At 48.8% G+C, this 12565-nt stretch overlaps 4 protein-coding genes across 4 annotated transcripts; 3 read left to right on the forward strand and 1 right to left on the reverse strand.

The window, feature by feature from the left end:
- Nucleotides 1–916: 916 nt before the first annotated feature.
- Nucleotides 917–2002, forward strand: MAA_11420 (uncharacterized protein; the record flags this gene model as incomplete). Its single annotated transcript, XM_011413414.1, has 2 exons — nucleotides 917–1054; nucleotides 1112–2002. 2 exons carry the CDS (start codon nucleotides 917–919, stop codon nucleotides 2000–2002), a joined length of 1029 nt encoding a protein of 342 aa, XP_011411716.1.
- Nucleotides 2003–6242: 4240 nt separating this feature from the next.
- On the forward strand, nucleotides 6243–6713 carry MAA_11421 (uncharacterized protein; the record flags this gene model as incomplete). The annotated part of the gene is made up of 2 exons (XM_011413415.1): nucleotides 6243–6320; nucleotides 6381–6713. The coding sequence occupies 2 exons, from the start codon at nucleotides 6243–6245 to the stop codon at nucleotides 6711–6713; spliced, it is 411 nt and encodes a 136-aa protein (XP_011411717.1).
- Nucleotides 6714–7495: 782 nt separating this feature from the next.
- MAA_00872 (uncharacterized protein) lies at nucleotides 7496–8794 on the forward strand (the record flags this gene model as incomplete). Its single annotated transcript, XM_007818870.2, has 4 exons — nucleotides 7496–7669; nucleotides 7734–8311; nucleotides 8369–8446; nucleotides 8512–8794. 4 exons carry the CDS (start codon nucleotides 7496–7498, stop codon nucleotides 8792–8794), a joined length of 1113 nt encoding a protein of 370 aa, XP_007817061.2.
- Nucleotides 8795–9205: 411 nt separating this feature from the next.
- On the reverse strand, nucleotides 9206–10183 carry MAA_00873 (uncharacterized protein; the record flags this gene model as incomplete). The annotated part of the gene is made up of 1 exon (XM_007818871.2): nucleotides 9206–10183. One exon carries the CDS (start codon nucleotides 10181–10183, stop codon nucleotides 9206–9208), a length of 978 nt encoding a protein of 325 aa, XP_007817062.2.
- Nucleotides 10184–12565: the final 2382 nt, after the last annotated feature.

Genomic DNA, 12565 nt, shown 5'->3' on the forward strand with positions numbered 1-12565 from the left:
ATCAATCATATCTAAGCCATGGGACTATCACTTTTTGTTGAGCCTCGGAATACTATACCGCACCGGACACTTGAGAGTAAAGAATCTGGATCTGTAAGGAGCCGCGGCTGCTGCTTGCACGAAACATGCATTGAGTCAAGGAACTTGCTGTTTTGCGAACACTTGGTGGCCGTGACCTGGGTCATGAGATGGTATGACCCTTGGACCTCTCTACAAGACACCATATCCGACTGCCTTGACCACGAACGATTTTCCTACTGGGGAAGTTGGACGCCTTTAGGTGCCGGTCGCAGTGGCGTCTGTAAACTGATCTTGCGATCAGACTACCTTTGGGTAAAGTTCGGGCCTGAGGACATGGCTTCCTTGGCTCGACCCCATCATCCAGATTCTGTATTCTGCTTGGAGCGATGCTCTGCACAGCGAATTTCCTGCTGTCTTAGAGATTTACGGATGCCTCTGTACGAGATAGAATTGTCCTTGTTGCAGGAAGGGTCTTTCCGAGTGGGGAACGAAGCTCTCCGGACGTCTCTCAACAGTGAATTCGTTGCTCTCGATGTATTATAATCCACCAGTCTACCTTTTCGTATATACAGAATCGTACTTTGCAGAATAAATAAAGAAGCGGCGTCTTCGGTTGACATTCACCATCCATTAGAAACAGCTGCAGATAGACGGCAAAACGGCGGCCTGTTCCGTCGGACTGAGTTAAAAAACCGTTAAATGTGCCAGATTGTCCTGTTTCTTTGTATAGTACCCAGAGTAATGACAAACAAATCTGTGAAGTTGGATATACGCATCCCGTTTTACCGCCACGATGGATTTTTTATAGCGCTGTGGGCCACACAATCTCCAGCACGTCGCGAAACTCGGTATATAGTGGTTCATGGATTCCAGTTGAATCTTCCCACTGCCCCACATGGAAGTTGGCAAAATTTTGAAGTTATTGTTCTGGGGTTTCGCCCTAGTCCATCTTGTTGGCTCTGTCTGGATTTGCATCACCGCTAGTCACTTGAACACCAAGGAGAACAAGGAGCGCGGAATATTTGTCTACAAGGTAAGTACCAACCCAAGGAGAATATTAGATAACACCACAACTAAACCAATCCATCAGCTCGACCCTATACACCAACGCCGAGACCTCACGAATCCCATTGGCAGCATTGGAGATGGAGTGACCAAAGTCGTTTCTGTAGCCACGCAAGCCGTCGGTGCGGCCAGTACTGTGATAGGTGCCGTTGAAACCAAGGCAGCAGACCTACGGAGCAAGCTGAAGATAGAACTGGATGTGGGGACGGAAAATGTCACTCTGCAGGTTGGTGATAACAGCTACCAGCCGTTGCGGTCTGGTGGGGACCTGAATTTGCCAAACTTGCCGGGCAACCTCAGCAAAACCATAGAGGGGATAAAAAAAAAGTTTGAAGAGGCGGCGTCTGTCGGCTTGGAAGTACTAGTCAACATTGCCATCGGATTATCATTCATCTCAACTGGCGCATACCTCGCTGTAGCCGCCATTTCGCATTTCCATTCTGGCCATCCTCGCGGGACCTTCATCTGTACTTTGGCACTGGTAGCAGGATTTGGATCAAATGGAATAGCATGTGTTGTTTTCTTGGGGCTGCATTTGATTCTGGGTGGAATTGCTAGTCTGGGTAGTAAACTGCCCTCCGTTGACGCTGGAGATGCCGACGATGACGCGTCGCAAAGTTTTCATTTGTCTGTGGTGCAATGTGTGGTGTCGTTACTTTTATTTTTACTCTCAATTCTGCATAAATGTTGTCTCGGTTGTCAGGACTATCCGCACAAGACAGAATCAGTCGAAGGCAAGAAATTACCGTCGGAACCTGGGGGAAAGGCTCCTTACGCATATAACGATGCCCCGGGCGATTATCGACGGAAGGTTTTGTCACACAACGACAAGCAGTATGACGAAAAGATGCCGTCTGCGCCGGTGGCAAGCTGGTTTCGGGGGGAAACACCAGGGCCTCAAAAGAGGACTACATAAACTTCTGGGAAACCTGCCTCGATGTCGGAAATATACGAACAGCTTGCCCAAGCGAGTTCTATTTTTTGTTTTGGGGGGGGGGGGGGGGGGTTCAACGGGCGAAAGTGGACAAGAAAGCTTTAATTTACTGAGAGTTCTTTTGATGACAAATGGGGATGGGGTTATCAATCCGGAGCTATACCCCATGTTGACTGTTGTGACTGTTGCTGCTTGCATGTTGACGCCCATGGACGTCGAACGCCGGCTGACGTGGTAGGGAAACTTGGGGCTGAGAAATTAGGTCTAAATGTATGCTATTCCCACAGGATCCCACCGCAAGCACTGACTGCTGTTGGATTTTATCCTCTCATCGACACTCCTAGTGGACAAATATTACTCACATGCCGTTAGAAGTGCTGTTTCTGCATTGCAGTAGTAACACGCACAGAGGTACATGTAAATCCTTGTATACTTAAACCACATTGGAGTTTTACTGTAGCTTTGGCTACGAGAATAGTCAAGTGTGGAACTTGAGATGTCTGTGTTCTTTGTGATCTCTTACGGCAGCACTGTCGGTTATATTCTGATTCTGATGTGCCCAGACCGGGTAGTATTTACATGACCCTCGCCTCCCTTATTTCTGCGCATGAAGGAACCTCGGCCAAGTGCTAGCCCCTCAGTGCATCAAATCCGGAAGACAACTTCGAAATGGGATTTGGACGATCGCTTCTTCTTTCCAGTAGCAACTAGAAACGCATCAACTTCCAAGACGGGACGTCAGCCCCCGAATCTAAACAAAGCTCTCCCACCACTGCCACTGGTTTCACACAAGTTGTGGTCGAAAGCTGAAGTTTTCAAACCAATACAACAAATACTGCCAACCTGTCGGGAAAACTCATCACATGAAAAGGTCCAGTCCCCAGGCGCAATGAATCACGCCAAGGCGACCACAGATTCGGAAGCTTCAAAAGAGGCACCTATAGTTCAATGGTGGTTTTAGAGCAGAGTGTGCTACGGGCATATTTACAATTCTGGTTTCCAGGGGGTTTACTCTAATCATGATGAGCCGAAATGTGGTGACACACGATTGAAACTGTAAGGTAGATGTGGCGTCGAAAAGAGAAGACAAACAACAGTTTCGAACCATACAAAATGCACGAGCGTCTTAGGTACTGGAATTCCCAGTCTGTCAAAGTTCCCACACGTACCGCCCGTTCACGAGCGCAAGGCACTCGGAGCCTCCACAAGAGTCTCACTATCACTATATGTAGAGTCGTACGCGCAGTATGATCCCCGTTCCGACGTGTCGATTGCATCGGCTACATTAACTGTGCCGTTTGGTAGCCCAGCACCGTCCGGTATCCCTGCACCGTCCGGTTGCAGGTAGTACCCGTCGACGGTACCAATGTCGCCATCGATACTTTGGATTGGCGTATACCGTCTTCGTAATTGTGCGATCCGTTCCACATTGCCCATTCGTTCTCCCCAGAGAGGTTCAATATGAGACTCCCCCGCTACCAGGATATACGGACCGCAAGTGCAAGCGTAGTCACGTTTGAATCGCCGCAGTAGCCACGGTTTCGGTCCCACCCAAACGATGTACGTCTGGCCCTTCCTAGCATGCAATAAGCTGTGGGCCTCTGCGAAGCCCTTGTATGAGCAATACACTGCTATGGTGTATGGTATAGAAGCATGAGGGGACTGACATGTAAAGAATGGCCCCGTGACGTGCGCTGTTTCCCCTGGCCCCGGGTCGCAAATGAACGTCAATGGAAAAGCGGCGGCTTCCTGGTCCGACTTATTTGTCCAAGCCGGCCTCACGGGTTGTCCGTTAACTTTGAAGTAACATGCAGCTTCGGGTGCAATCTTCATGTGGTGCATGTCGCAAGTCACACCCCACCGTCGACCCTTGTATTCCCTGCACCTTCCCTCCACGACTCTTACTGGCACAGCTGGTGAGTTATGAAGCAGACTCCCCACGCCAAACAAGGTAATGGACACGGCGGCCACGACGAGAAATATGCTTTTTGGGGTGTGTAAAAGTATAGTAACTAGGAAACCGGCACCGAGAATACTATGATTTGTGAGAGTGCCATGTCCGTGGGCCTGGTTGCTTGGTACGTCTCCGATCTTTGAAAGCAATGCGAAATACAAAGTCATCGCGGCCTATCACAAGTCAGCTTCTGCACATTGATGCTGCTACCTGCAGTACAGCGCCAATGTCGGGGAGTAAGTCTACGTACGCTGACTCCAAAAATTGTGAATATCATTCCAACTACGTAAGAATTCAGCTTTCCATACGGTAAGACCCTGCAAATTGCTGATTTCCCGAGCGTTGCCTACCTTGTGTTTCGATTGTCGAATTGGACAGCCCCACGTGAATTAATGCATTGAACCAAATGAGCCATCCAAAAAGATGATGCGCCCAAGCGATCTCAGGAGCACACTGCCCGGCAATTCTTCCTAACGCGACATCTGGGAAGGCGAGTAACATGAGAGGAATCGTATTGACGAACGCCAGTTGCCCAGACCGTCTGCAAACTTCCCGCACTGCATTTTCGCTCCCCACGATGCCGATTGCGAGTGAGTTTTGCAACAGGATGGCAAGGGTCACTGCTAGTTGTACCCTTGATGATGGATTTAACCCTTTGGCATCTTTTTCATCTACGGCGAGCATTCTCTGCAGCCCTTGTGGTATCTCTTTCGGGGGGAGAACGTTGTTACGAGATCCACTCTCTTCGTCGTGGGTTGGGGCGGGAGCAGACTTCTCGACTGGGCTTCCGCCATGCAGGATTTGAACGATTAACTGTCGATGAAGAAATTGCAACCGATACGTCTGGAGCTGCAGCTGGTAAAAGCGCCTGAGCAATGCCCAGATTAACAAGTCAGCGGCCAAAACGGCCATCCATATCAGAGCGAACCGCATGGAAGAGTCGAACGGGAAATTCCCTAAGTTAAGTGATTTGAGGGATATTAAATACAGCCGAACGGGGTTGGCCTATTTTTGTTCTCCGGAACATCAATTTGTCGGATAATGGTTCCGGATGACGTTACAGCTTGCGACATTGGCGCAGCAAGCGGTTCAGATTTAGGTCCGGTTAGGTACGGCGACTGCGAAAGCGCTGTTCATATATATAGGGCGCGTTTCTACAGATTGAACCATGCGTAGCGCTGACCTTTATGGCTGCGTTCTGACCTGGGCGCTTGTTTTGTTGATCTGCTGCCTGCAACTATCGTCGAACTACTCTCAATGCTCATTCCTCGCTGTAGAGTTTCCGTATCTGTGTATGAGTGATGCCTCGGGATAACTAACACCATCCAGGTCTCCGCCCCACCGGGGATAATACCCGGGCTTACAGGAATTGGGAACTTGTCAAACACATCCTTGTCGGACGCGTCAGTATGCATATTGTCTGATGGTTCCCTTGCGCAAAGCATCAACACCACATCAACACCATGGGAGCCGGTCTCTGCCTCAGTATTGAATAAGACATCATATCCTCTACTCCTGCACGGGCTACAGTCACAAGAGTCCCGGGCAAAATCCTCGAGAGTATGGTTCATTCTTTTACTAGTTGCATCAACTTTGCGGGTCATGTCGTTGTTTGAATGCATATATTCCTTGTGTCCGAAAAGCTGGATGAAAAGCAAATGGACGACGACTACGGTGGCTATTGTGCGAGTAGTTTTACTGCTAGGGAGTGTGTTCATGGTATGCTGGGTTGTGAGCAGACACGTCTTTGCCAACCAAGACATAAAGAGGGTCGCCGACGCAGAAAATGCCTCAATAGAAACCGCATACGGCCCTGCAGTCTCGTCCTCAGCTCTGATCTTGCTTTTGTTGACAGTACCAGTAGTTTTGGATGGCACACGAAAGGCACAGAGCAAGGAGGCTAGAGACCGCCTCCGTAAACACGGTCAAGCATTGAAAAGCATATTCCAGTAGAAGCATCAGACGCGATTATGTGAAGCCACAAAGGCCGGCTTACTGGAACGTCATCGGGAAGCGTGTTTCCCCCCTGAGGAGACGGTCATTTTGTAACGAATGAAATCAAATACGATAAGGTGTGTTAGACTAGTGTTAGATCGTTCTCCAATACATATTAACGCAAGTGGTTCAGGCGTGTAACTATGTTGATGACTGCACAGAACTGCGAATGCGCTACATAAAACCTTCAGTGTCGACCTGTTTACTTTACTCTCTTCTCCCTACAACAGTCTATCCGAATGAATTCTCAATATAACACAATCTCCAGCCGGCATGAAGAGCCAGCTTCTTCTGGCGGCGTCTGTGACTCTGGCCACCGCATTTGATTTCTCTGGGCAGCCCGAGTGTGCTGTAAGTGCACCCATCCCGTCCGGTTGGCCTAAGGGAATGCCCCGTTGACACGCTGGATAGGTTCACTGCCTGAAGGATGCCATTGCCATGGTAAATTGCACTCTCGACCTGCAATGCGTGTGCCCCAAGTCGACTCAAGGTACAATCAGAGATGAAGCAATGGGCTGCGTGTTTGCTTCGTGCCAAGCAAGCGACGTTGTAAAGGCTCAGAAGGCCGCTGCTGCGGCTTGCGCGACCTTTACACCGGCTGTAGACGGTCCCAATTCTCACTCAGCTACCCGAGCTGACGTTGTTTTGCCAACCACTATCTCAGGTGCTGCAGCTCGCGTGCCTCGGTCAGCCTTCGTCAGCGCTTTCTTTGGTGTCGCTGTATTTCGAGAGATATGTGTATAAATTATTTCTTGTGACTAGTCTGTTGAAAAATACGTTAAAATAGCAGAGTACCTACGATTAGTGTAATTACGGTAGTTGTGTAATCTCTACGAAGCATTTGCCATTGCCTGTCAAGCACCTGCTATCCATAATGTATCGAATCTTAATCCGCTGCCATCACGACAGATTCTGTAGAATCGTCGGCAACACGAACGGTTCGAGGTGTTATTCCGCACGTCTTGGCAATGCCCGTCGCAAGAATGTATTCAAAGTGGTTGGTGCCAACGAAGTGTGTCTCCTCTAACCTCATACGGCAGAAAACCGATCCTCTACAGTGCATGGGCGACGATTGGCGGTTTGCCACGGTATAGCTCGAGGCCCCAAACGCCAGTTGTTATATCCTCTTGCGATGGGAGACTTCCAATGGTGGAGAATATCCCTCGTTGGTAACGACAGGCTCTTCACCTGAAACTGCTCAGACACATGTTCACAAAGCTCTCCCGCAATACCCGGTGGTCAGCCCGAGAGAAGAGATTCCATAACGGTTGCTGCATCATGGACTTTGCCCTGAAGAAAGACTGGTTCACTGGTTCACTACATGAATCACAGGCCATGGTTTATAAGCACGGGAATGTCTGGTGGCCACCTCCGTATTATAACTAGATATCACTTGCTACTACTTGCTACCATCCTTGGAAGTGCTCGATGGTCTGGCCCTCCACATCTCCATACTTTATTATATATGCTCGTTATTCCATAAACCGAAGACCGGTGTCAAAGTATTGATAGTTCAATTTGAAAAGATGCCACTCGCCACGGACCAGAAGAAGAAATTGTTCATCGTCCAGGTGGTTTGCCTCGTGATTCTCTGGGTCTTCGTCGTACCGCTCAGGATATGGTCCAGAATTTTGACTAAACGGGGCCGGTCATGGAAAGAGCTACCTTGGGTGGAAGATGCACTTATGCTGCAAGCCCTGGTAAGTTCACTCACAGATGCCAGTCTCTGGAGGAGTCTGTTAACGGCTAGGGAAAAAAACAAAGCTGCTTTATACCTTAATGGCGGGCTTCGCCCTTCAGGGCATCATAGACGGCGGAATCGGCAAACACGCCTCTGAAATGGGCGCACACGAGGCATATGTAGCCTTTCGCGCGTGGTTCATTTGCGAACTGATATACGGCCCGCTTAGCGCGTTGGTGAGGACGTCGATCGCACTGCTGATATTGCGTTTCAGCCCTTCAAAGACTCAAAAATGGATCCTCTACGCCTGCCTGGGAATCGTGTACACTTTCACCATTGTGTACTTCTTCATCAACCTACTACAATGCAGCCCGCCGTCGTACTTTTGGATGCAATTCGAGAATTTCAACATGGAGGGATCGTGCGGCAATCCGCATCTATTACCCAATGCTGCAATCGCACATAGCGTAATCGACGCCGTCAGTGATTTGACCATATCCGTCCTGTCTGCTTGCACAATAAAGAAAAATCTCATGGGCTCTCCTACGATTACTACATCAGACGAGAAACCTCAACAAAACAAGATGAGGACAAAGCTTACAGAACTGAGACGAAACAAGACAAAGATGGTCATCATGCTGTTTTTGGTCCTGGGCGGCGCGTGAGTCCCTGACCTCGAATACGCAGTCAATCCCGACTACCGCTGATAAATCTGTAGTGCTGGTGGAGTGATGCTGGTTCGCATCCGTTATATTAGGATCCTGGAAATTACACCGGACTTCCTGTACAGAACTGTGTAAGTTTTAGTTGCTCGGATGAGCACACACGAAGCGGACCCTTTTTGCTGATAACAGTGCGCAGTGACGTTGCTATGTGGTCCCTCATTGAGCCCTGTGTGGGAATATTGGCAGGCAGCTTGCCATACATTAGATCACTACCAATTTTCCACCGCCGCCCGAGAAAAGCAGCGACCCTACGCTGTACGCAAGTCAACTATTTGCCTTCTGCCACCGAGATAATGGTTAAAAGTGATGTTGAGGTAGACATCAGGTCAGCAACACCGTATGACGACCTGGGCACCAGAGCGAGGATCAACGAAAAATTGCTGGACGACACATCGCCCGAGGAAAAGCGAGTGCGTTAACCTAAAACACTTCAACATTGCTGATCAAGCCTGTGTGCAGGACATGAGAGACCACACAAACTGAACTCTGTGGGGAGGTTCAGTGGTCCCAGATTCACAGGTAGTTTTACACTTGTTATACTAGAACAAAAAATATTGGCCAGGAGGAAAAATATGTAAGCACATGTATCATGCGGAGACTATGAAAATTTGCATAATAACTATGTGGCTGTGGGGAGAGAGACCATCTCGGTAGTCGTGTGAGCTGATATCATCGCTTGTTGACCACGATGATGAAATCGGGTACGTGGTTTATTATTTCGATAAGTCTGTTGGTTTCAATAAGTCCTTTGGTTACCCTAGAGCGGAAACGGTTGAAGGAAGTCAATGGGAAGTCCTGTACCGCACCGTAGCCATGCGCATGCCAACGTTCTAATCGCAATCCGATGATGGTGATGGGGGCCCGATAGCTTGTCTCACCATATCTCGCAGTGGCTGGCGCGTTGGGAGTTCTTCGTCGCCAGTCCCATTAAATTCATCCAATTCACCCTGGCCGCTGATTTTGATATGCAGTTTGTCTGATTCACCAGTATTGACCTGAGAGTCACCAGGTTCGTTATGAACATTGCCATGTATTTTGACAATCTTCAGGAGAGACATAACGCCATGTGTCAGCTGGTCGGCTGCGTTAGATAACAATATCAACGCATCTAGGCGTTCAACCCCACCGGCAATAGACGCTACGGTGACCGCAAAGCTCTTACAAGCGTCGAGAAGTTTTTGGCTGTAGATCCCCAGTTCTAAACGAACGGCCTTGATGCTCAGCGCATCAGGGCGAGAGGCATAGTCGCGACAGTCTCTGAGAATGTCGTGGACAGCCGATAAAACTAATTTCCCCGCGTTATTGACTCTATTGGCAGCGTTCTCCGGAATACCTCTCCGTGTTACATGCATCAACTTGTCGATTGTCAGCTGGAAATATGCGACGCGGTCAATCGCAACCATGCCATGTTTACAATTCATATAATTTTTATGTGGCTCCTCTCTGGTGGTGTCATAACCTGCTTCTGTTACGGCAAGCTGCTCTTGAAGCTTACTGCATTCGCATTTCAAAAGGTTCCTCTCACTCCGTAGTTCTCCAGCCAGTCTTTCCAGGTCAAGTTGCTTATCGCGAACGGCCGTAATCCTGTCACGGAAGAATTCAATCTCCTCGACGTATCGTGTTGACTGGTCGCAACTAGATGAGGTCTCACTAAGTTGCCTTCGGTTACCCCTTATCATCGCTTCCTTGTGTCCCGAGGTTTTGACGGTTATACTGTTGATCTTCGTCATGCTTTGCTGGGCATCTGGACCAGCGCATTCTGGAACTGATTCAGGCCGCTGATTATTAATACTTCTCACAATGACCATTATCCTAATTCCGTTAGTCGGGAAGAACTACGGGGCAGTTGGCGGTCTATATGTCTGCAGAAATACGTCTTATGGTCTATACATATGTCTGCAGAAATACGTCTTAATTATTGGCACCTGTCGTGATGTTGCACACATATAGCTGATGACCGCAGCATGCTATACATAGTGATGTTGCACACATGTAGCTGATGACCGCAGCATGCTATAATTGACTGACCGAGGAGCAGGTAATTTCTGCGGCAAGCGGGATGATACAGCACATTTGCACAGAATAAATGGAGGCTATGACTATGGCTTATTGTTCCAGAACTACGTTTTGGCCAGGTACATTAGTGCTATACCACAAGAATAATCCCGTCAATTATTCACCTTGCCTTTACGATAAGTGATGAACACGCTTCAGCTTGTACTTATGACGAGTATAAGAGTGAATTGATATAGTAAACTATGGCGTATAAGGGGGTGGTGGTGAATGAACCTGGTTCAATTGTAACGACCCAGAGTTATTGGGTATACGGCTCCTCATCCACACACCGTCCGCTCTAAGAGCCGTTTCCACACAAGACCGAGACAGCGACAGCAAATACTCCCGTCAATTATTCACCTTGCCGTTACGATAAGTGATGAACACGCTTCAGCTTGTACTTATGACGAGTATAAGAGTGAATTGATATAGTAAACTATGGCGTATAAGGGGGTGGTGGTGAATGAACCTGGTTCAATTGTAACGACCCAGAGTTATTGGGTATACGGCTCCTCATCCACACACCGTCCGCTCTAAGAGCCGTTTCCACACAAGACCGAGATAGCGACAGCAGCGAGACGCACCACGACACCGTCTGAGAGCTGTTCGAATAAAACACCACAACTGAAATGGAGACCAAGCCAGCGCTGTTCGAATAAAACGCCACAACTGAAATGGAGACCAAGCTCACCACAAACGACCACGCACTAAGTTGAGCCAACGACCTAGAGTTATTGGGTGTACGGCTCCTCATCCACACACCGTCCGCTCTAAGAGCCGTTTCCACACAAGACCGAGACAGCGACAGCAGCGAGACGCACCACGACACCGTCTCAGCGCTGTTCGAATAAAACGCCACAACTGAAATGGAGACCAAGCTCACCACAAACGACCACGCACTAAGTTGAGCAGGAGACATGGCCCCGAAATCGGGTTGTGAGAAACGCCCTGGTTTATTCCACGGGAAGCAGGATTCCAGGCACCAATGGACATCGTCCAAACAACGCTCCTGGCCGTCCTTGCAATCCGAACAGCCAGTCCTCCGGGAATGGAACGACGCTGAGCCGGTGTAGTAGACAGCTAAAGCTCTCCGGGAATGAAAGGACGCTGTGCCGGTGTAGTAGACAGCTAAAGCCTCCGGTCGATAGTTGTACGGCTGGGCCACCCTCCACGTCACATCTCCAGAACATCCGTTCCAAGAGAAAGTGGTTCCAAACTTGCATTCCATCAGGCGGAGTTTGCCGACCAGTATTCTATTCCAGTGTTCCAGCGCTTCAACATCAACGAATCTTGGTCGTCCAAGCTTTTGGCCGATTTCTTCAGTCAACCAGGTCGACAACTCCGGCTTTCTGTGTCGTAATGCAAATAAGGTGGCACACGAGGCCACTGGACAAAAGCTGTTACACACCAGCTCTCTCGTAAGATCAGGTGCTTGTCGTCCAGGTGAATGACGCTTTCGCCAGGTGATGGGAATCAGAGGCATCGTGGGATCGGTGCATACTTCATTAAGTAGGAAGAGGTATATTGCAATCAAAGCATATTTCAATAGCCGGGCTCACTGCCGTACTTATTCGTTTTAACCATTGCCAGGGTCTTTCACTCATCGAGTGAAAATTTTCAACCCCGACATAACATGAGATTGAAGCGGCCGCGCCAGGGATACGCATGAACATAACAATAAATCCCAGCCTGTGGCTCGATAGCCAACACTCAGACTCCAGCCTTGTGCCGTCGCAGCGTAATTTTTTATTATTCGTACAAATAACAGAACTGGAAACGAAAGCACAAGTGGGAGGGAAAGGGTGCCCACAATCGAGCTGATGCTCTATAACCTCTCCTGTGGAGATCTTTATCATATCCCGTAGGCTAATATGACTCGTGCAAGCCAATGCCAGAATGATCATGTTGTAAGTACTATACGCCCTCTCCCAACCATTTCCACAGCACTGGATTCCTACGCGTTTCGGAACATGCAATTCGATTCTCAACCTGCCCATCATCGCCCCGTTAGACACCGCCGGAGTAGCTGTGTGTGAGGGGGGGAGGCGGAAAACAAAACGAAACAAATGGATATAACTACAGAACGAGTGTGAGTTAAACTTATTTCTACGTATTCTAAATACTAAAGCTAAGTA

The sequence above is a fragment of the Metarhizium robertsii genome (genome assembly GCF_000187425.2).
Source record: "Metarhizium robertsii ARSEF 23 chromosome Unknown MAA_Scf_8, whole genome shotgun sequence".
Taxonomy (NCBI): Eukaryota; Fungi; Ascomycota; class Sordariomycetes; order Hypocreales; family Clavicipitaceae; genus Metarhizium; species Metarhizium robertsii.